At 37.9% G+C, this 22,294-nt stretch overlaps 1 protein-coding gene across 8 annotated transcripts in view; it reads right to left on the bottom strand.

Annotated features, from left to right (window-relative positions):
• Positions 1-468: 468 nt before the first annotated feature.
• git1 (G protein-coupled receptor kinase interacting ArfGAP 1) overlaps positions 469-22,294 on the bottom strand; it is a 220,828-nt gene continuing 199,002 nt past the window's right edge. For 5 of the 8 annotated variants that reach the window (XM_072589745.1, XM_072589746.1, XM_072589748.1 and 2 more), the window contains 5 exons: positions 21,660-21,770; positions 9,605-9,681; positions 7,752-7,925; positions 6,194-6,257; positions 469-5,305 (listed from right to left, as the gene is read on the bottom strand). In XM_072589745.1, coding sequence (XP_072445846.1) covers positions 5,093-5,305; positions 6,194-6,257; positions 7,752-7,925; positions 9,605-9,681; positions 21,660-21,770 — 639 coding nt within the window. In that variant the 3' untranslated portion in view covers positions 469-5,092. Of the gene's footprint in view, positions 5,306-6,193; positions 6,258-7,751; positions 7,926-8,219; positions 8,310-9,604; positions 9,682-21,659; positions 21,771-22,294 lie in introns of all 8 variants that reach the window. The other 3 variants (XM_072589750.1, XM_072589751.1, XM_072589754.1) reach the window with 2 other exon arrangements.

Here is a 22,294-nt window from a genome sequence, read left to right as displayed (position 1 = left end):
AGATGCTCTGGTATAGCAAAATCTGGCTAATTAGCATATGTTATTATGTTTTCATGTAACAATTACAGGATCAAATTCATATAGGTTAGTTAACATTCAAATTTCAACTCCACACCTAATACAAAAATTAGAAAACCAACTAGCCATGATATTTAAATAACTCCACTTTAGTAGACATTTATGTATCTAAGTGTCCATTTAAACTATTTGAATCAAGTGCAAGCGTACAATCAAATTCTCAAATATCTCTTCACTATCCAGGAGTTTTTAAAGAGAGATTTCTTCATTCCAATAAAACACTGACCTAAAGTTTTAGATTCTTTACTCAAACTTAATTATTTCTCAACATAAATATTTAGATTAATCTAAGATGCGCATATAATTAACGTATATTTAGTAATGCTCCATATTTTAAATGCACTTTTGTTTGAACATTGTTTAATTTATCAAGAAATCAATACACAAGCATTGTGCACAACAGAATATATTTATTTCAATACAAATGTACAATAGATGAGTTTACAAGGAAGCCCACCACCACATTCCTACTACCAGCTACAATAAGAGTGCATTTCTAAATGGAATTAGTTACAATTAGCATTCATTGCACAACATAAACAATAAGCAGGTCAGTGACTGTCCTTGTTAAATATAACTTTTAGCACTCAACTGTCCAAAAGTGCATGCTTAATACCAATTGTTTGAGATATCAGACATTTGGATTTAAGAAAAAAAACATTTTGTACCACACACTGGGGATTAGTCATAGAATATATAAAATGAGAATGGGTTACAAAGCTGGACCCCAAAGGGGTCACTTCAGAAGGCATTCTAAAACTGTGCGGAATACAGTGTATAAACATCTGAACCCAGAGGATTAGACTGTAACTGAACTCACTAAGGTATTGATTTCTTTCAAAATATATACAACCTTGTTTTGGTAAATGTAAAATTATACTTTAAGTTGTTATTGATAGAGTCCCAGTGCCTCAGAAACATGTGCTGCAATATTACAAGTAGGAATTAACCACCTCCATGATGTTCCTGTATGTTACGTGAAAGTAACTTGAAAGAGATTATATGGAAACTCAATCCATTGGTATATACTTTTCTCATACCATTGTCAAGATGAAATACTGATTATAAAACAGGCTTACATGTAAAACGTAGATGAATGATCAATATTAATACAGCACACATTCCTTTAGATGCGTTCTGATGTAATCACTGGTCTCACTTGAATACCCTTTATGGCAATCCAGCTATTACAGCATTGAGAAAATGTGTTATTTTTTTTCCAGGATTACAGATTGTCTTAACCACAAGTTGTACTTGAGTGTGTATAACTTAATTAATACATTCTTAATTCCCAGAATTCAGATACAATATTGAGTCAACTGTTCAATCTTTGTCCAACCCTTCCAGACAGTACCCTCATGTCACATGCCCTGCAACCCCACTTCCCCACCCACCCCCAATAAAAAAGTGTTAGCTGTGGGATTAGGGGAGGGAATTCCAAGGCAGAAATACAGTGAATCAGCTCAGTTAGTGTGAAATGGAAATTTTGTACAATATGTATGAGTTATTAGTTACTATCTGAACCTACAAATCACATTATGTTGTTAGCTTGCTTCCTTTACAAAATATATCTTTGCTTAGTGAAATTTGTATACTCTTGGAGTTTGCCTAGATTCGGAGCTACTGCAAATCCTTGTAAAGTGATGTCAGTGAGTATATTAAATCACTACTTTCCTCAGTGAGATAAAGAGTTTTGCTGCATATGATTCAAATCTTATCTAAAAGGTTGCAGAGTTATTCATCTGAACAACAGACCAATTTCACATATCCCTGGAGGCATAGTGCATCAATACTAGACAGGTCAAAGGAAATTAGTGAATGACATCAATGACAAGTAACTATATTTAACCTATTTTAAATAGGTTTTGATTTTGTTAGTTTACAGAAGATTTGTTTTTTTTTTGAAGAGAGGTTGCTTTGATATTTGCAGCTTCAGTCAAAGTCTGACTCATCTGTACTTCACTACAATCTTAGCCTGGATGATTAAAGTTTGCCTGTGTAGTCTGTAGTGGTGGATGCAATACTGGCAACTTACTACTTGCATAGTGTCCCAGTTCAACAAGGAACAAGTGAATCTATGTTATTTAATCCAATCTGGAGACTGTGACAATGAAAATTTATGATGCTGAGATGTGACTGGAGAGGGTGGACTTATTCAGCAATGGATGCACCAGAGGGTGTGTGGTGCTTACAAATTAGATGCGAAATTTGTTTCTTCCACTAGTGTTAACTGCCTATTTTACAACTTGATAGTAATATTTTACCCTTTTTACAAAAACAAATTAACAGAATGGGTTAATGAATTTTAAATCCTAACATTCTGGAATAAAGCCAAAAGTTTATAAGAAACTTTCATGTCAAAATTCAGCATTTCATGACTTTTGTTGTAAACAAGATTTCATCCTTACAGAATTACAAAGAAACTGATTGGTTTGAAGATAATGCTGTACAAAATGTCAGCTGTCCATAGCAGCATTACAAATTAAGAGAGTTTCAAAAGGGCAATGAAAAGTATTTGTGAGGTTATAGCATTTGATCTTTTTCTTTGCTATTTGCAAAATTTCTGGCAGTGTCTTTCACACAAGCTAACAAAAAGCTGTCACACTAAATTGAATCTTGCCATTTATTATGTAATTTAATACCATCCCTGGTCATTCTAAACAGTCCTTTATAAATGCCTTTGGTCACTGTCTAAATACTATTGCATTACGTCAAATTAACTAGACATTTGAAAAGGTACAGAGAAAAAAAACATTTAATTCCCTCTGACTGTACTGTATACAGTCCCTGCCTGTAATTTGCCTTGCAAAACCTATTTCAAAATTTGATATTTTTTCCACTGAATCAACATTTTTGTAGCATATCATAGTGTTTCAATGAATCTATGAAAGAAAATCAACACATTTTACAATGTCAGCACATTTGTCAGTACTTTGATGAGCATTTTATCAAATAAAGAACAAATAAAAAGATTTACAATGCGTCCATGTTCCTTTAACAAAGGACTTTGTCTCTTACACTTGGGATAAGCTGAATTCAATGAGTGAATCGGCCCAGTGCCATGAACGTAGTGGTTTTAATTACTCCAGTTACATCATTGACTTGTAAGATTAGAATGATAAACAGTCTTTTTGTTTAACATTATTAAACTATGCACATTTACTTATATTTTATATACAAACAGCACCCCAATACTGTATGCCCAGAACATCAGTTAAGGCTTGAAGCATTTTTTCGAAAGCTGTGCAAGTTGTGCATACCTCATACTACAGAAGAATCTCATTTGTCCAAATTTCTTTCAATCTACAGAGTCCTTCCCCAAGTACCATTCCTTTTCAATCAATTTTCCAGCATTTGAAATAAATTGCAATCTGACTTCCATCTCCCTATACTGGAATAGATCAATTTTCATTGACATTTTGTCTTCAAAACATGATTTTTGTTCAGTTCACAAAATAAACATTGTAACTTTAACTACTTTGCTTTTAGAATTTTCTTATTGGTAATTTTCCCACTACATCAAGCCCCACAGCTTACAATATAAATGGCAATAAAGTTAACACAAGGGTGCTGAAGTTATTAATTAACAACAATTCACAAGCCTGCATTCCCCAAATTATTCAGCAATTAAAACTTTTGCAGTTACTATCCAGTTCCCCTTTCACTGTACAGTATCAAATGCCAAGCTAGTGCAAGACAAATGCTGGAGTTGCTGTTTATTCCTTGTGAAATATTTTTTCCCAGGAAACAAATAGATGGCCATTTAATTTTCATAAATAAAATGAAACAATGGATCATCTTACTCCAATAATTTGAACAAGTGTCAAAAAAAAAATCAGGTTGAAGTCTTGTACAGTAATGGCCCATCTTCTCTACTCACTTTAGGGATGATCATCTTCAGAAGGCTGAAACAATAAAGAATGCTGGAAACTGAAAATGCCCCCAACATTCTGTGCCCAAAGGTAATATGAAGCCATGTGCTGAAGGACTGTTGCTGCACCCATCAGTCACTTTAATACAGCCCAAGAAAAGTTTGACATACGCTGGATATTGGAGGACCATGTTTAAATTTTTAAACAATGGAGAACACCCAACACAACCATTAGCTACAGTCAAATAGCATTCTCAATTATTGTACAGTAATAACTGTACTTTAGTAAACTATCAATAAAAATTGCACACTACACAAAGTCATTATCCTCGGACTGGTCAATGGGAAAAATGGGCACTACTAAAGCAAAGCGTGAAGACTACATTATAATGGGATACAACTGTTTAACAAGATTCAACTGTTATAAGGCACACAATGCACAAAGATGCAATGGTACTGATGGTTGCCAGTTACAGTCACAGGTTCACAGTATTCTATACAAAAAAGGCACCCCACTACTTGTATTTTTTCTAATGGTTTTCAGAACATCTATTGTTCTTCAGCCTCTGGTGATGGCAAAATGAATCAGTGAATAACCCACTGACAATCCGTATTAAACTCAGGTGGTCACATACAAGAACTATCAGCAATTTTCAAGTGGCTTTACTTGCAGTTCTTTTTCATATAACAATTATTGAATACATGAAGCCTTTGTGGCACTGAAATTTCACATCATAGTGTTCACCAATAATGTAAGACTTGGTACTTTTGCAAAAACAACTTATTTGTAGAAGAGTCAAAAATTCCAGTGTAACATAACCCGATGATCAAGTAAATATTCACATCTTGCTGAAACATCAGAAATAGAAGAAGATCGGCTATCACCACAATGCGACTTTTTGTTATGGCCGCGTCAATATACAGTGGTAACAATTCTGATTAACTATTATTGGCGAGTTCTACCACAAAATTGGAAGTTTAAACTTTCATCTATCCTGAAAGCCGAAATAATCTATTGCAGAAAAAAGATCCATGTTACTTGAATCAGAATATTTACAGGGATTTCAGTTTGCTTTCGAAGAAAGTTGCATGTTTTAATCTCCCAAATGTACTCCAAAAACGGAATGTGAACGAAGTGTTTTATCATTGTTTTTTCTCACGGGTTGTTATGGTAACCAGTTGCTTGGCTGCCTTAGCAATATCGTAGGCACACTGGATGACTTGCTGCGTGAGCAACTGGATGTCAACCGGTGCACCAGGCTCTGGCGGAATGGTTTTCCTGCACTCACATTGCAATCGGAAGGCACTCGCATTTAGCAATCTCAAAGAGCATCGGACTGTGTCCAGGGCAGGCTTCTGTTCATTTAAGGAAAGAAAAACACGTTAGAAAACTCTGCAGTGTAGTACCAACAGTAGCTTCACTGCTTTAAGTTTACAATCTGAAACATCCCTCATTGTGTCAGAACAAATGACCTGCTTCTTACATTTAACATAAGCTGAATTTAACTGCTGAATGTATCTCATGCTGTCGGTGGTTTTATTTCAGTTAATTACTTAAATTATAAAATTACAGACTGATCAGACACGAGATATTTTGCATTTAACATTATTTAGCCACATTTACCAGTTTTATTCATAATAAACAAAATAGATCGAGCACTCATACCCACCCAAGCTCCCCATTTAGTTATCTTTAGTAGCAGCAACCTGTTCACTTTGAGTTCTCCGGTGCAGCCATTGATGGTGCTGGCCCTATCAGGACAAACCAATCTTGAAGAGGAGACTTCAAACGGGCACCAAGCCCTTCTCCTGCATACATTAAGAGACCAATGTCTGCTGCAGGTGGGATTAAAGAATGCTCGATGTTTATTCATACCCAAAATGGTGTTCAGCACTCTTCTGGTCAGAAACGTGTGCCTGATCCCTGGCCACTGTATCAAGTCTTTTGAACAGCCACTCTGTGATTGAAGACCTCATCCCTGCTACAATCTCCTACACTGCAACTGCTCCTTCTACCAAATGGAAAGCTGATCAGGTAACGGAAATAAGATGCCTTGCAGTTAATTCTAGAACAATGTTAGGAAAATCCATTTTTTTGGGTTTCCAGGCATCTTTCTCTTCTGCTGCTTTATCTCTTCACAAAAAATTGATCCATTCTGACTAACTTAGCAACAGCAGACCAGAATTTCAGAACTAAGGTTATTCAACTGTTTCTCAATCAGGTGAATTCTAATTGAAAGTTACCTTTGGAAAGAGAGAAGCCATTTCAGTGACTGCGGAGTGAATCTTTTCAGAACATGGAACAAAACTGGCAATAAAATAGATAGATTAAGAATCATTCTATAATCAAAATAGTTAGACAGTAACATGTCAAAATAATTTTATAACTATTAATTATATTATAATTCTATTTCTACAAATGCATAGGTACAGAAATCTCAGTAGCATCAGAGAATCAAAATAATACACTGGTTAGAACAAAAAGGGAAATACTTAAGAGAAGAACTAAAACTAAACTGAATTGAAAGGTTTAGTGATGGTTTTTTTAAACTAGGCAAGAGGCAGTGAGGCAGAGGGCACAGGATAGGTAGTACCTGCAGCCTGAAGCATACTGCTTAAACAAGCATTAACTAATGACCAAAGGAAGATAGCAGGTGTCACTAAGAAAATGTGTGGCAGGAAAGCAAGGAAACAGTAACTAAAAAGGTAGAATTGGACAAGTTTAGGTTTTCCAGGGATGATAACCAATTGAACTAAGGGCTAGGCTTAGACTTTGACGATAATCGGTAGGTGAAGAGAAATCTTTTCAGGTGACGTTTTGACAGAGTTGAAGCCTATAGAAGACTAAGGTAGGAAGGCTAACCAGAGGACTTAAAAAAAAATCAGACATCAGGACAATGAAGGAACGAGACTATGGGTAGAGGCTGGCAATATTAAAGATGCAGAAGAAAACGGTCAATGGGTGGACCTAGAGACAAGAAGGTTTAAAGTGAGTAAATCAAAGAGGTTACTGAAATAAAGGTCAGAGACATGAAGTCAAAACCAACATCAGTTTTGGCAATACTAAAATGGAGGAAAGTTTGGGCTAACAGATTTGGATAGATGACTGAAGAATGTAGAAGCAGTCTCTGAATCAGTGGAAGACAGAGTTGTAGAGCTGGTGATTTTGAGGACACAAGAAGCTAGTTCCTGGATTCCGGATGAACTTGCATAAGGATTTCAAATAAGGATGAGATCAACAATGTACACGTGATCCATCAGGAGGTTACTTTGAAAGTTGCAAAACCATTAGAGGGAAAGAGAAACTTACCTTGTGAAAGTTATGAGCACAACCAGCTAAGACCAGTGTCAAAGACAATTGGAGAGAGATTCTTAGAGTGTGCAGTAACATCAGAGCAGCAGAAAGTTTTTGAAGGGTTTAAGAGAGACAAGGAGCTACAGATACTTATACATTTGAAAATATGGTCAATGATACAAGTGGTGCAGAAGCCAGAAGGGAAGTTTGATTTAAGAGTGTTAGGATATTAGCTGGAGACTGCTAAGTTAATTTGCTTCTGTTTGGTTATCTAGCAGGGAGAGTTGATTTAAGATTCTCAAACATGGTTTTAAAATATTTTTTATATGCCATGTTAAAATAGAAGTAAAATCATGCACCCTCAAAACTGCAGGATTATTTCATTTGTCTGGTAGCTAGTATAATCAAATAACAGCCTTTTCAATATAGTCTTTAATAATTTGTAAGGTTACTCATAGTGTGCATCTTGCACCATTGAAAGTAGTTTTAAAGGATTTCCAGACCAACCTTTCATGTTTACACTCCTGGGCAGCTCGAAGCAGCTCCTGGATGTTTTTCGTGACCTGCTCTGTTTTAAGGATTACATCTTCTGTACTGGGAAGGCTTGGATCTAATTCTCCCTCATGTTCATCATATTCTAGGTGGAAGTCATCATCCCTCCCCATCTTCCCATCAGCGATTCTAAGAAGGTAAATGGAGGCTGAACATGAACACAGTATAGCAGAACAGCAACCAGAATTGTGCCTAGAGTGACTTTTCAGCGCACTACTTCGTGCATATAGAAATCAGATGCCTGAGTGTGTGTGTTACAAAGGCTGTAACTAGATTGAGGGTTCAGAGCATTTCATAAATGGCAATGAGTTGCCCGAACCCCAAAAGGCCTCGGCTATAGCATTCAATAGATGGTGGTTGCAAGCTGTTGGGTGAGCGAGTACATACTTGAACAAGTGTCAATGATCAGAGACTTCTGGATACCTCAGTTTAAATTTCAGAAGGCTGCAATAGGTGTGAAGAAATTCATCTTCAAATTTATACTTGCCTTCATCAGTCACGAACTGGTAGAAGCTAGAATTTCCAGAAAATAATCAATTACTTTTCATCTTGCAATTTAACATGAAAGCAGCATAGTCACTGTGTAAAGTAACTTTCAACACTTCAGGCGTGCAAAAACAGTGTATGATTACTTAGTTGGTAATTATGCCTGTACAATTAATATAACAAAATATTCCAATAATATAAAGACTGTTGAAAGTCCTCAGATGATGCTGAAGCCCAGCCTGAGTAGCAACAGTACAGTTCATAAAATTCCTAAACTAAGACTGCACCTGTATCATTTATGCAGATAGAACATTTGAACAATCTGTAGATATTATAGAAGTCAGGACAACTCTAAGTAAATAAATGCATGAAGTGCACAGTCTACTCCTGCTCTGCGTGTATGTTCACAGTTCAAATTTAGTTCAAACATATGCTGCTTATAGCATCTAACAGCTGAGAGAACGTGATGACCCTTGGTATCATTGGGCTTTGATGAAGCAATGGAGAGAACAATCTAAATTTTAAAAATTCGTTAGTGACAGAATGTTTTCATGTGACTCTTGGTTGAATGCGTGTTCTTGTGAATACATAGGCTTTCTGCAGCCTACCTGGCATAATCACAAATCAAAGCAGGCTCTTGCTATTTATTTGCTCATAGAACATGGATGTCACTGGCAAGACTAACTTTTATCATTCATCTCTATTTCTCTTCAAGAAGGTGGCAGCAAGCTGCTGCCTAAACCATTGCACCATGCACTGTTAAGGAAGGGAGCTTACTCCTCAGGCAATAATGGAATGAGTCACAACCTTCAATAAAAAGAACATTGGAGACAGAAATACTAAGACACCAAGTTATTCTACAGGTCGCTTCAGTATATTTTAAAAATATAAAAATTAAATTTTCAAACTTTTAATCTGGGAGGGTTTTGATAACACAACATAAACTAGATTTCCTATTGCTTTTCTCCACAATGATATCAGAAGACAGGCATGTAAAACTGCTCTCCCTTCTATGTCTTATTTGACGCTGTTCTCCAGAATTAAAATATTGAAAATAGGTGTTTATTTTAAGAGCTTCACAGTTAAAAGCATAACAGAGACATACAGAAACAATTGTGAAAACAGAAGCAATATTCATTTGTCTTATCCACTTGAAGATCATCATGGCATGATCCCAATCCTACAGAGACAGAATTGTGCAGGAAGAACAGGAAAATCAATTTAGAGTGGATTTCGGAAATAGTTGTGAAACATTTATGCTGTTATGCTGAGTATTATTAAATTCAAAACCATTTATAAGGCTCCAATCAGGATTTACTCACCCTAGTGGCAGCTCACTTGTCTGGGTATTGTCATAGTCACTGTCTGTTCCACTACCACGTTTGTCCAGTTTGGATACCTATAATTGGAAATGAAATGTGAGTATGCAACATGATGTGCTGATGCCACAGGTCTTATTATTAGAGCAAATACTCCTGAGTACTCATTATAAGAACATGACAGGCAGAGAAATTGGAGAGATTAGCCTAATTCCCATTGATAAACATGAAAACAATTTTTGAGAATAACTGCCAGATCAAACTTGTTATTCAGTGATTCAAGTATATCTTCATAATTCTGCATGCTCATTATGAAGTAGTTGAGGAATAATTGGGAGATGGTGGTGTGATACAAATTGCACTGAAATTTGTAATTCAGAAGAACAGATTAATGTTCTGTGGGCCATGGGTTCAGTTCTCATCACAATAGCTGGTGTGGAATTTCAATTCAAACAAATCTGGAATTAAAAGCTAGTCAAAAGCAATGGTGAGACTATCAAAGGTTGTCACAAAAATCACTATTGTTTTTCAGGGAAGAAACTACCTGGGGTGGCCAAAATGTGACACTGGACCGACAGGAAAACGACTCTGAACTTCCCTCTGAAATGGCCTAGGGAGCCGCATAATTCAAGGGCAATCGGAGAAGGACAACAAATGCAGGCCTTGTCAGTGACATACACAGCCCATGAAAGAACAAAGAAAAAGAACAAATTTATTCTGCTCAAAATGCGCAGTTAAATGGAGTCATAGAGATGTACAGCATGGAAACAGACCATTCGGTCCAACTCGTCCATGCTGACCAGATATCCCATATCAATCTAGTCCCACCTGCCAGCGCCCGGCCATATCCCTCCAAACCCTTCCCATTCATATACCCATCCAAATGCCTCTTAAATGTTGCAATTGTACCAGCCTCCACCACATCCTCTGGCAGCTCATTCCATACACATACCACCCTCTGCGTGAAAAAGTTGCCCCTTAGGTCTCTTTTATATCTTTCCCCTCTCACCCTAAATCTATGCCTTCTAGTTCTGGATGCCCCCAACCCAGGGAAAAGACTTTGTCTATTTATCCTATCCATGCCCCTCAAAATTTTCTAAACTTCTATAAGATCACCCTTAGCCTCCGACACTCCAGGCAAAACAGCCCTAGCCTGTTCAGCCTCTCTCTGTAGCTCAGATCCTCCAAACCTGGCAACATCCTTATAGATCTTTTCTGAACCCTTTCAAGTTTCACAACATCTTTCCAATAGGAAGGAGACCAGAATTGCATGCAATATTCCAACAGTGGCCTAACCAATGTCCTGTACAGCCACAACATGACCTCCCAACTCCTGTACTCAATACTCTGACCAATAAAGGAAAGCATACCAAACACCTTCTTCACTATCCTATCTACCTGCGAATCCACTTTCAAGGAGCTATGAACCTGCACTCCAAGGTATCTTTGTTCAGCAACACTCCCTCGGACCTTACCATTAAGTGTATAAGTCCTGCTAAGATTTGCTTTCCCAAAATGCAGCACCTCGCATTTATCTGAATTAAACTCCATTTGCCACTCAGTCCATTGGCCCATCTGGTCAAGACCCTGTTGTAATCTGAGGTAACCCTCTTAGCTGTCCACTACATCTCCAATTGTGGTGTCATCTGCAAACTTACAAACTGTACCTCTTAGGCTTGCATCCAAATCATTTATGTAAATGACAAAAAGTACAGGGCCCAGCACCGATCCTTGTGGCACGCCACTGGTCACAGGCCTCCAGTCTGAAAAACAACCCTCCACCACCACCCTCTGTCTTCTACCTTTGAGCCAGTTCTGTATCCAAATGGCTAGTTCCCCCTGTATTCCATGAGATCTAACCTTGCTAATCAATCTCCCATGGGGAACCTTGTCGTATGCCTTACTGACGTCCATATAGATCACATCTACTGCTCTGCCCTCATCAATCTTCTTTGTTATTTCTTCAAAAGACTCAATCAAGTTTGTGAGACATGATTTCCCACGCACAAAGCATGTTGACTATCCTGAATCAGTTCTTGCCTTTCATAATACATGCACATCCTGTCCCTCAGGATTCCCTCCAACAACTTGCCCACCACCAAGGTCAGGCTCACTGGTCTATAGTTCCCTGGCTTGTCTTTACCAGTGGCACCACGTTTGCCAACCTCCAGTCTTCCAGTATCTCATCTGTGACTATCGATGATACAAATATCTCAGCAAGAGGCCCAGCAATCACTTCTCTAGCTTCCCAGAGTGTTCTTGGGTACACCTGATCAGGTCCTGGGAATTTATCCATCTTTAACCATTTCAAGACATTCTCCTCTGTAATCTGGACATTTTGCAAAATGTCACCATCTATTTCCCTACAGTCTATATCTTCCATATCCTTTTCCATAGTAAATACTGATGCAAAATATCCATTTAGTATCTCTCCCAGTTTCTGTGGCTCCACACAAAGGCCACCTTGCTGATTATTGAGGGGTCCTATTCTCTCCCTAGTTACCCTTTTGTCCTTAATGTATTTGTAAAACCCCTTTGGATTCTCCCTAATTGTATTTGCCAAAGCTATGTCCCCGTTTTGCCCTCCTGATTTCCCTCTTAAGTATACTCCGACTTTCTTTATACTCTAAAAATTCATTCGATTTATCCTGTCTGTACCTGACATATGCTTCCTTTTCTTTCTTAACCAAACCCTCAATTTCTTTAGTCATCCAGCATTTCCTATACCTACCAGCCTTCCCTTTCACCCTGACAGGAATATATTTTCTCTGAATTCTTGTTATCTCATTTCTGAAGGCTTCTCATTTTCCAGTTGTCCCTTTACCTGCGAACATCTGCCTCCAATCAGCTTTTGAAAGTTCTTGCCTAATACCGTCAAAATTGGCCTTTCTCCAATTTAGAACTTCAACTTTTGGATCTGGTCTATTCTTTTCCATCACTATTTTAAAACGAATAAAATTATGGTCGCTGGCCCCAAAGCGCTCCCTCACTGACATCTCAGTCACCCGCCCTGCCTTATTTCCCAAGAGTAGGTCAAGTTTTGCACCTTCTCTAGTAAGTGTTTTTAAACTTCTCAGGAATGACAGGATAGTTAGATTCAGTAAGGGCAGTCTTTACTCCTTCACCATAATTAGAGCCAGTTCTTTACAAGCAGAATTTGCATTGGGTAAAGATACCCCAACCCCTACCTGCTTCCAGAAGGTTCTGTCATACTACTGATACCGATTTAGAATTGGCACCTCCATTAGACGCAAAAGCATTCTGATGCTGTTTTGTGTCTTAATTTTGTGTATAAAAATTGGAGAACACGATTAGGTGTAAAAGTAATATCAGAGTAAGGAGCCTTCTGATCTTTCAATGGCTAAACATTAATGCCTAATCATGCAACTTCCTTTCTTGCTCCTACTTTAGCCAATTACTGTCAACTGTTTAGCTTCAAGCACAGCTTTTGTACTCCCAATACAGTCATCACTTCCTCAAAAACCACACCCATGCTTGTCTGAACTCACTTATTACTGCTCCATCTTCAACCTCCCTTTCATTGCATATTAATCTGGAACTAGATTAAAAAGTAGTCATAAAAACTGTAATAACTCTACAGTGTGTACTTACTTAGAAGCATTTCTAATTTAAGTAGCAGGAATAAATAAAAAATGTTACAAAATAATTATTCACCAAACTGACTCTACAGCCCTGACCCTTTTATCAGGCACTGTTCAAAGACTGAGTATACATTAAAATTATTTGATCATTATACATTTAAATGAACTCCATAATTTCATTTGGGATAACAAATGGAATAAATTCTACTTTTTAATAGTAAATTGTTTAATGTTTGATAGCAAACTGTTTGAACAATGTTTTCAAATGCCCAACTGGAGAATCCCATAATTAATTACAAAGTTAATTTCATCATTTCATGAAATTATAACCAGGAACTGTAAAGAATGAAAAAGGTAAAAACACAAGTTTCACTGAAATAGATATGAGAATCACAGTAAACAGCAAGATTTATAAAATCTTCTGGAAACTATTATAAAGAAACAAAAATAATAATATGCAGAGAATGATTTCCATACAAAATCAAAATCTCTGCAGTAAAAAGATTACTTTACAAAATCAAAAGAATTTATTTTGTATTCATTCATGGGAGGAGAGATTCACTGGGTAGGCCAACATTTTTTGCCCATCACTAGATGCCTTTGAGAAAGTGGTCGTGAGATAACTACTTGAACCACTGTAGTCCATTTGGTGTTGGTATACTTGCAATGCTGTTAAGGGAGGGAGTTGTAAGATTTTTGACCCAGTGACATGGAAGGAACAGTGATTTTTCTTTTCCCCAAGTCAGAATGGTGAGTGGCTTGGAGAGGAACTTGCAGACAGTGATATGCCCATGTATTTGCTGGCCTTAACTGTCTCGATGGTGAATTGCAAGACACTATTCTCAAGATTCCAAATTCGACCCTAGTTTGCGTCAATGAGACAATTCCTTAAATTGGGTGGCTCAGTGGTTAGCACTGCTGCCTCAGCACCAGGGACCTGGGTTAGATTCCAGCGTCGGGTGACTGGCTATGTGGAGTTTGCACATTCTCTGATGCTGTGTGGGTTTCCTGCAGGTACCCCGGTTCATCCCACAGTCCAAAGATGTGCAGGCCAGATGAACTGGCCGTGCTAAATTGTCCTTAGTGTTAAGTGCGTTAGTCCGGTGTAAATATAGGATAGGGGAATGGTCTGGGTGGTTTATTCTTCGGAGGGTCAGTGTGGACCTGTTGGGCTGAAGGGCCTGTTTCCATACTGTGGGGAATCTAAGCTAATGAGTGGGCACTCATCCCAGTGGGACTGTTCAGAACACAAGCTGTTAGGTAGAACATAGAACATTACAGTGCAGTACAGGCCCTTCGGCCCTTAATGTTGCACCGACCTGTGGAACCAATCTGAAGCTTATCTAACCTACACTATCCCATTCTCGTCTCTATGCCTATGCAATAACCAATTAAATGTCCTTAAATTTGGCGAATCTACTCTGTTGCAAACAGTGCATTGCACATCCCTTCTCTCTCTGAGTAAAGAAACTACCTCTGATGTCTGAGCTATATCTATCACTCCTCAATTTAAAGTTATGTCCCCTTGTGCTAGCCAGTGCCATCTGAAGAAAAAAGCTCTCACTGTCCAAGCTATCTAATCCTCTGATTCTCTTGTATATCTCAATTAAGGTGCTTTTCAACCTTCTTCTTACTAACAAAAACAGCCTCAAGTCTCTCAGCCTTTCCTCCTAAGACCTTGCCTCCATACCAGGCAATGTCCAAGTAAATCTCCTCTGAACCCTTTCCAAAGTGTCTGCTTCTTTTCTATAATGAGGTGACCAGAACTGTACGTAATACTCCAAATGTGGCTGCACCAGAGTTTTGTACAGCGGCAGCATGATCTCGTGGTTTTGAAACTCGATCCTTCTACCAATAAAAACGAATACACCGTATGCCTTCTTAACAACCCTATCAACCTGGGTGGTAACTTGCAAGGATCTATGTATCTGGACACTGAGAACTCTCTGCTCATTTGTGCTACCAAGAATCTTACCATGAGTCCAGTACTCTTTATTCCTGTTACTCCTTCCAAAGTGAATCACCTGACACTTTTCCACATTAAACTCCATTTGCCACCTTGCAGCCAAGTTCTGCCGCTTATCTATGTCGCTCTGCAACCTACAACATTCTTAGTCACTATCCATAACTCTACTGACCTTCGCGTCATCCGCAAATTTACTAATCCAGCCTTCTACGCCCTCATCCAGGTAATTTATGTAAATGACAACCAACAGTGGATCCAAAACAGATCCTTGTGGTACACCACTAGTAACTGAACTCCAGAATGAACATTTCCCATCAACCACCACCCTCTGTCTCCTTTCAGCTAGCCAATTTCTGATCCAAACTGCTAAATCACCCTCAATCCCATGCCTCCATAGTTTGTGCAACAGCCTACCGTGGGACACCTTATCAAGCACTTTATTGAAATCCATATACACCACATCGACCATTTTACCCTCATCCACCTGTTTGGTCACCATCTCAAAGAACTCAATAAGGTTTGAGAGGTATGACCTAGTCTTCACAAAATTGCATTGACTATCATAATCAATTTATTTCTCCTAGATGATTATAAGTCCTCTCTTATGACCCTTTCCAACACTTTATCCACAACTGACGTAAGGTTCACAGGTCTATGAATTCCAGGGTGGCCTCTTCTCCCCTTCTTGAACAAGGGGACAACATTTGATATCCTCCAGTCTCTGGCACTTTCTGCAGACAATGACAATAGAAAGATCAAAACCAAAGGCTCGGCAATCTCATCCCTGACTTCCCAAAGAATCCTAGGATAAATCCCATCCAGCCCTAGGGACTTATCTATTTTTACACTTTCCAGAATTGCTAACACCTGCTCCTTATGCACCTCAATCCTCTCTAATCTAGTAGCCTGTATCTCAGTATTCTACTCGAGCACATTGTCAGTATTCACACTAGAACAAGACAAAAAATATTCATTTAGCGCTTCTCCATCTCCTCTGACTCCCCGCTACAATGGTTAATTAGCCCTAATCTTACTCTAGGCATTTTTTAAAAATTCCTGATAGAGTTATAGAAAGCCTTTTGGTTTTCCTTGATCCTATCCGCCTATAACTTCTCAAGTCCCCTCTTAGCTCTCTCTTTAGTTCTTTCCTGGCTAACTTGTAACTAGCGCCCTAACTGAGCCATCACAACTCATCCTAATACAAGCCGCCTTTTTCCTCTTGACAAGAGATTCAACTTCCTTAGTAAACCCTGGCTCCCGCACTGGACAACTTCCTGCCTGCCTGACAGGCACATACTTATCAAGGACCCGCAGTAGCTGGTCCTTGAATAAGCTCATTTCAATTGTGCCCATCCCCTGCAGTTTCCTTCCTCATCCTATGCATCCTAAATCTTGCGTAATCGCATTGTAATTGCCTTTTGCCTAGGTATAACTCTAACCCTGAGGTAAATCCCTTTCCATCACTAGAGTGGCTTGGATGGGGAGAGTGGGGAAGCTTCAGGAGAGGGGATCTGCACATTCTCTCAATCATACCAATCATATACTTGCTTCATTTCAAATAGGAAAAGATTAGTTTCAATGATTTCTTAAAAAATATTCTGAATTCAAGTGGTATTTGCAAAGTACAAATTTCCCAGCTGTATTACTAGGAGTTCACAGAATGCTTCAATGAATAGTGTGGATCTAACCAACTACAGAATGCAGTTGGAAATCGCTGTGGAAATGTGGACGAGGTATGACTGCAGAACATCTAATTCTTAAGGGCAGTTCTTGAATGGCTGTTTTAATTTCAAACTATACTGACGTAGTAAGTATAACAATACCTATTATCAAGGTTTGAGAAGATTTGTAGCTCAGGTTGAGGTTCTGGCTGTAGGTTTGCTTGCTGTGCTGGAAGGTTCATTTTCAGACATTTCATCACCATACCAGGTAACATTTTCAGTGAGCTTCTAGGTGAAGCACTGGTGGCATGGCCCACTTTATATTTGTGTGTTTAAGTTTTCTTGGGCTGTCATTTCTTGTTCTTTTTCTCAGGGGTGGTAAATGGGATCCAAGTCAATGTGTTAGTTGAGTGTGTTCTGGTTGGAATGCCAAGCTTCTACAAATTCTCGTGCGTGTCTCTGTTTGGCTTGTTCTAGGATGGATGTGAAGTTCTAGTCGAAGTGATGTCCTTCCTCATCTGTTTGCAAGGATACGAGTGAGAATGGGTCATGTCTTTTTGTGGCTGGTTGATGTTCATGTATCCTGGTGGTTAGTTTTGTGCCTATTTGTCCAATGCAGTATTTGTTTCAGTTCTTGCAAGGTATTTTGTAAATGACATTAGTTTTGCTTTTTGTCTGTATTGGGTCTTTCAAGTTCATTAATTGCTGTTTTATCGTGTTGATGGGTTTGTGGGCTACCATGATACCAAGAGGTCTGAGTAGTCTGGCAGTCATTTCTGAGACAAGCCAAACAGAGCTGCGCACGAGAATTCCTAGAAGCATGGCATTCCAATTGGAACTTAATCAACAAATGCATTGACTTGGATCCCATTTACCACCCCCTGAGAAAAAGAACAGGAAATGACATCAACCACCCAAGGAAACCTAATCACAAACAAAGTGGGCCATGCCATCAGTGCTTCACCTGGAGGCTCACTGATGTTACCTAGTATGGTGACGAAACGTCTGAAAACAAAACTTGCAGCTCAGCGAACAAACCTACATCCAATATCATTATATTCACAGGTTAGCAAAACTAGCTCTGAAATCTCAGACTTCTTCAACCTTTTGAATGCTATAAATTGTAAGTTTTACAATTAAACTTTACTAGCACACACTAAGGAAATGTTTAGATATTTTCAACTTCTTGACATATCCTTACACCCAAAGTGTCAGCAGTTTTAGGATTAACAGAAAACTAATAAAAGTGCATGCATTTGTCAGAAGAGATTAAGTTTTAACAAAGTTAGAAATACCTACACAATGGCAGATGGTTCCAATACATCACAGTTTTCTATTTCTAAAGCAGTTTTCTCATGCTGCATAACAAGCTGGCTGCAGATTTGATTTCCCTTCTTCTCAATACTAAGTTTCCATACAGCAAGATTTAAAATTAAATATTGTTTTAATGTTTAAGTTATGGAACATACCCAATAAGCATTGAAATCTAAGTTTAAAATCAAGTCCTCTCTAAGTCTGTGGTTTCATAATGAAAAGTCAGACAGGTCTCAAACTCATTTCTGCAGTCACAGGGGCGGGGGGTGCAGGATCGAATTGAAACTTACAGAATACTGAAAGGCCTAGGTAGAGTGGAGGGTGGGAAGATGTTTCTATTCGCAAGAGAGGCTAGAACCCAAGGGCACATTCTTAGTATAAAGAGAAGATCCTTTAGACCAGGGACAAGGAGAAACTTCTTCAGCCAGAGTGTGGTGGATATTTGGAATTAATTGCCACAGAAGGCTGGCGCCTAGGTCATCGAGTATATTTAAGTCAGAGATAGATAGATTCTTGATTAAGAGGATCAAAGGTTATGGGGAAAAGGCAGGAAAATGGGATTAAGAAGCATTTCAGCGTCAATTGAATGGTGGTACAGATTCGATGGGCCAAAAGGTGTAATTTCTGCTCCTATGCCTTATTTTCTGCTTCTCTTTCAGATTTACAGAATCAGAAATATCTTGACCTCTAAACCTATAGTCTAAAAGGATGAAAGACAAAGGAGTTGAAAGACACTTGCAACTCCAAACCTTAATTAAATCTTGATTCAGCATAGCTTTGCAAGCAAAAGTTGACTATCCCTGAACAAAGTCAAAAATCGCATGACACCAGGTTATAATCCAGGTTTATTTGAAACTGCAAGCTTTCAGAGCCCCCACTCCTCCCTGAACAGTGAGGTCTCAGAATCATCTGCCATTATGTATGATGCCTTCTTCATACAATTTTCTATTATTAAAAGATTCACCTTTTGCTTTACAAGGACAATATTATAGAGTCTGATTGTAATGTAACAATTCCAAATATAGTCAAATAAATGCCAAATTAACCCTTTGAGGACAGCAACAATAAGAGTTTCCAATTTTTAAAAATTTGTACATGGGACCAGAGTGTCATTGGCAAGGCCAGCATTTATTGTCACTGAGATGATGATGTCGAGATGTAAATGTAAGGTCGCCTGCACATTAAATATTCCAGTGCCTTTGCTTCTACAAAATTCAGTGAGAACTGACCATAAATCCCACTAATGGGAACATAAATAGGTCCTAACCATTTCAGCACCATTGCCTCGGAGTAGGAGAAAGTTCTACGTTTTCCTTTAAGACCATCACATTAAGTTTTGAATCAGATTTTGTAAATTGAAAATGGGCAAAAGTATTTGAGGGAGAGGCAACTACTTGCATTAACTGCCACCAAATCAGTTAAAAAATTGAGTGTCTTACTCATCAGGAAACAAGACAAAAGAAAGCCACTCACAAGGAAAGAAATACATTTTTGATGAATAGAAAGGTATCCCTAGTTTGTCTGGGCTACATTAAGATCTTGATTATTTTCCTTCAATAATTTGACCCACTGCTGATTTTGTTTAGCCACGTTACCATTGATCTCCTGAACCCTCAAAAGACTTTTTATATAATAGACTATTAAAAAATGATGTTAAATTTTAATATGCTTCCGTTAATAGTTTCCATACCTGCTATTAAAACATAAATAAAAGCAGCTGATAAATTGTTAAATTTACAAAATCTGTGTCTTAATACAGCTGAAAGAAGGAGAAAAGAGAAAAGCTTCAAAGGGTTAACACGTGGGAAACAGGAATAATCAGCACAAACCAAAAAAGTAGAATACTTGAACGGCAAATGGCCTTGCTTGACAAAATATGATCACTAAAGGTCATTATACAATTCTCATGTTATTCAACAGTGAAAAGATGTTAAGACTGTTAAAAGGGAAGCATTATTTAAATAAGCAATGTTAATAGTAACAGCTGAGCAAGAGGGGCACATCTTTTGGAATGCACAATGCATACCCATTTTAATTCACTTTATTCTATCCGCATTTTGTTTCATTGTGTAGCTTCTTGAGCACAGCTGGAATAATCCGCATTTAGCTCTTAGACCATTTCTAAACCAGATACAGTAAAGCTACAGAAAAAAAATTCACAACCACAAATCAAAATAAACAGGATATATGTTTGAGATTTTGTTAAAAATAGCTGCAGCAAAATTCTGTATAGGTTTTTTCAAGTTTTGTAAAAGTTGTTAATCTAGTCTGTAAATAAAAGTCTAATGATGAATTCTTCATCCCCTCAGTATGGAAGATTGCATAAAACAGAAGCATATGAACCTCAATTCCATCTAACATACTGTCTTGAAAACAGATGACCTTGCATTCTTTTTCCATGTGTGGGAGGCAAAGAAATTCAAACTTTGTATTCTACTTCATTAAAACAAAATGTTTCCTGATTTCACTCCTAACAGCCCAATTTAACTATTACGATTATGCATACCCTTAACTTCCTTATCCTACACTCAACGACCCAACTAAACAACGTCTTAATTCAAAACTGATTTGAGGCTACTTAACACAAAAGTTTGAAGATTGAGGAATAAAACTTTATTGCTTTGTCTTTCAGATGTCACCCACGGTATTAGTCAAATAAATTAATTAGCAAAATTGGTGTGAACATCTCTCAGATAATAGGTCACAGACATCCAATTTTCTTTGCTAATGCAAATTGCATTAATGAATGGTTTACAGCAGAAGTTTTGAAGTCCTTTTTCAAATGACCAAGTTTGTATTCAAGTCTACTATGAAGTTGATTAAATGTAAAGTTGCCAATTTTAATCTGTATGCAGGTCAACTTGACAATATAATCTGCTTCTGCATCAAATTACTGACGGTGTAAGTTCCATTATAACATACCAGACGTCTGAAAAGGGTGAATTTCCACTGGTGGGTTATTCCATGAGAAAGTGATCACTGCATGACAGGTCAGATTGCTCCTACTGTGCTAATGTTTTTATTGCAAATTTAAAGTTTCAACCATGGTATAATAAGAATAGAGCTTGGATATACTTTTGAATCTCAAGAGTGTGGTGCTGGAAAAGCACTTGAGGAGCAGGAGAATCGACGTTTCGGACAAAGCCCTCCATCAAGGATCTCATCAATTCTCCTGCTCCTCAGATGCTGCCTAACCCGCTGTGCTTCTCCAGCATCACACTCGCGACTCTGATCTCCAGCATCTGCAGTCCTCACTTTCTCCATATTTATGAACCTGTCTATCTACATTGCACTGAAACTTATTTACAATCTGCAGTTTCACGTTCAATTATTCCACAATTCAAAAAAAGTTGTTTGAAAGGTTTTTTTTGACATATTCAACTAAGCATTCCAAAAAATAACTTGCCCATTTTTGAAGTGAAAAGAAAAGCAAAGATTATAGTTAGAGCAAAATCCATGCAAAAGGCATGGACACTCCTACAACACTTGCTGGCATCCTTTCTGCCCCTTCTTACTTGAGCCCAACTGAGATGGTACTTAACCACGGATCTGCCGCAGTCCTGTGAACAGGAGTGCAGCGGAGAGAAGGGAAAGGGTACAGAGGTCACGGAGACACCCCTGCGAATCTGTAACATGGAAGGGACAGTGTAAACAATGGCATGCACATTGACAGTAATGAACTTTTACAAAATAAACCATGCATGTAACTTGTTAAAGCCAACTTGCATTATGTAGATAAATAATGGTTAAACAATCTCATGCGGAAGTAGTCAAACAAAAGCAGTCATCTTGAGTCAGATCTAGTAGAAGATTACGAATTCTGTTAATGCAACGTGCATACTGAACTATTGAAACAAATCAGCACAAGTGAGGAAACATTCAAGCAAAACTTTGTGATGAAGCAATGTGACTTCCATTATTTATCTTTTCTCAAACAATAGTGAACATACATGATTAATTAACTTAATTATGTTGTCATGATTTAATTAAGCTTGATCACTTTTCTAGATAATTTGAATTATTAGCAATTATCAGATGAAAATGCTTTTAGAAAAATTGTTTCAACTACTTGAAATTTTTAATACATCTATGATCTGTATGTGCAAATCCAAAATGCATGAATTCAAATATCTTTAAGACAGTACAATTT

This window comes from Chiloscyllium punctatum, chromosome 19, assembly GCF_047496795.1.
Source record: "Chiloscyllium punctatum isolate Juve2018m chromosome 19, sChiPun1.3, whole genome shotgun sequence".
Classification (NCBI taxonomy): domain Eukaryota; kingdom Metazoa; phylum Chordata; class Chondrichthyes; order Orectolobiformes; family Hemiscylliidae; genus Chiloscyllium; species Chiloscyllium punctatum.
Note: the sequence above shows the minus strand (reverse complement) of the source record. Positions and strands in the feature narration are given on the sequence as shown.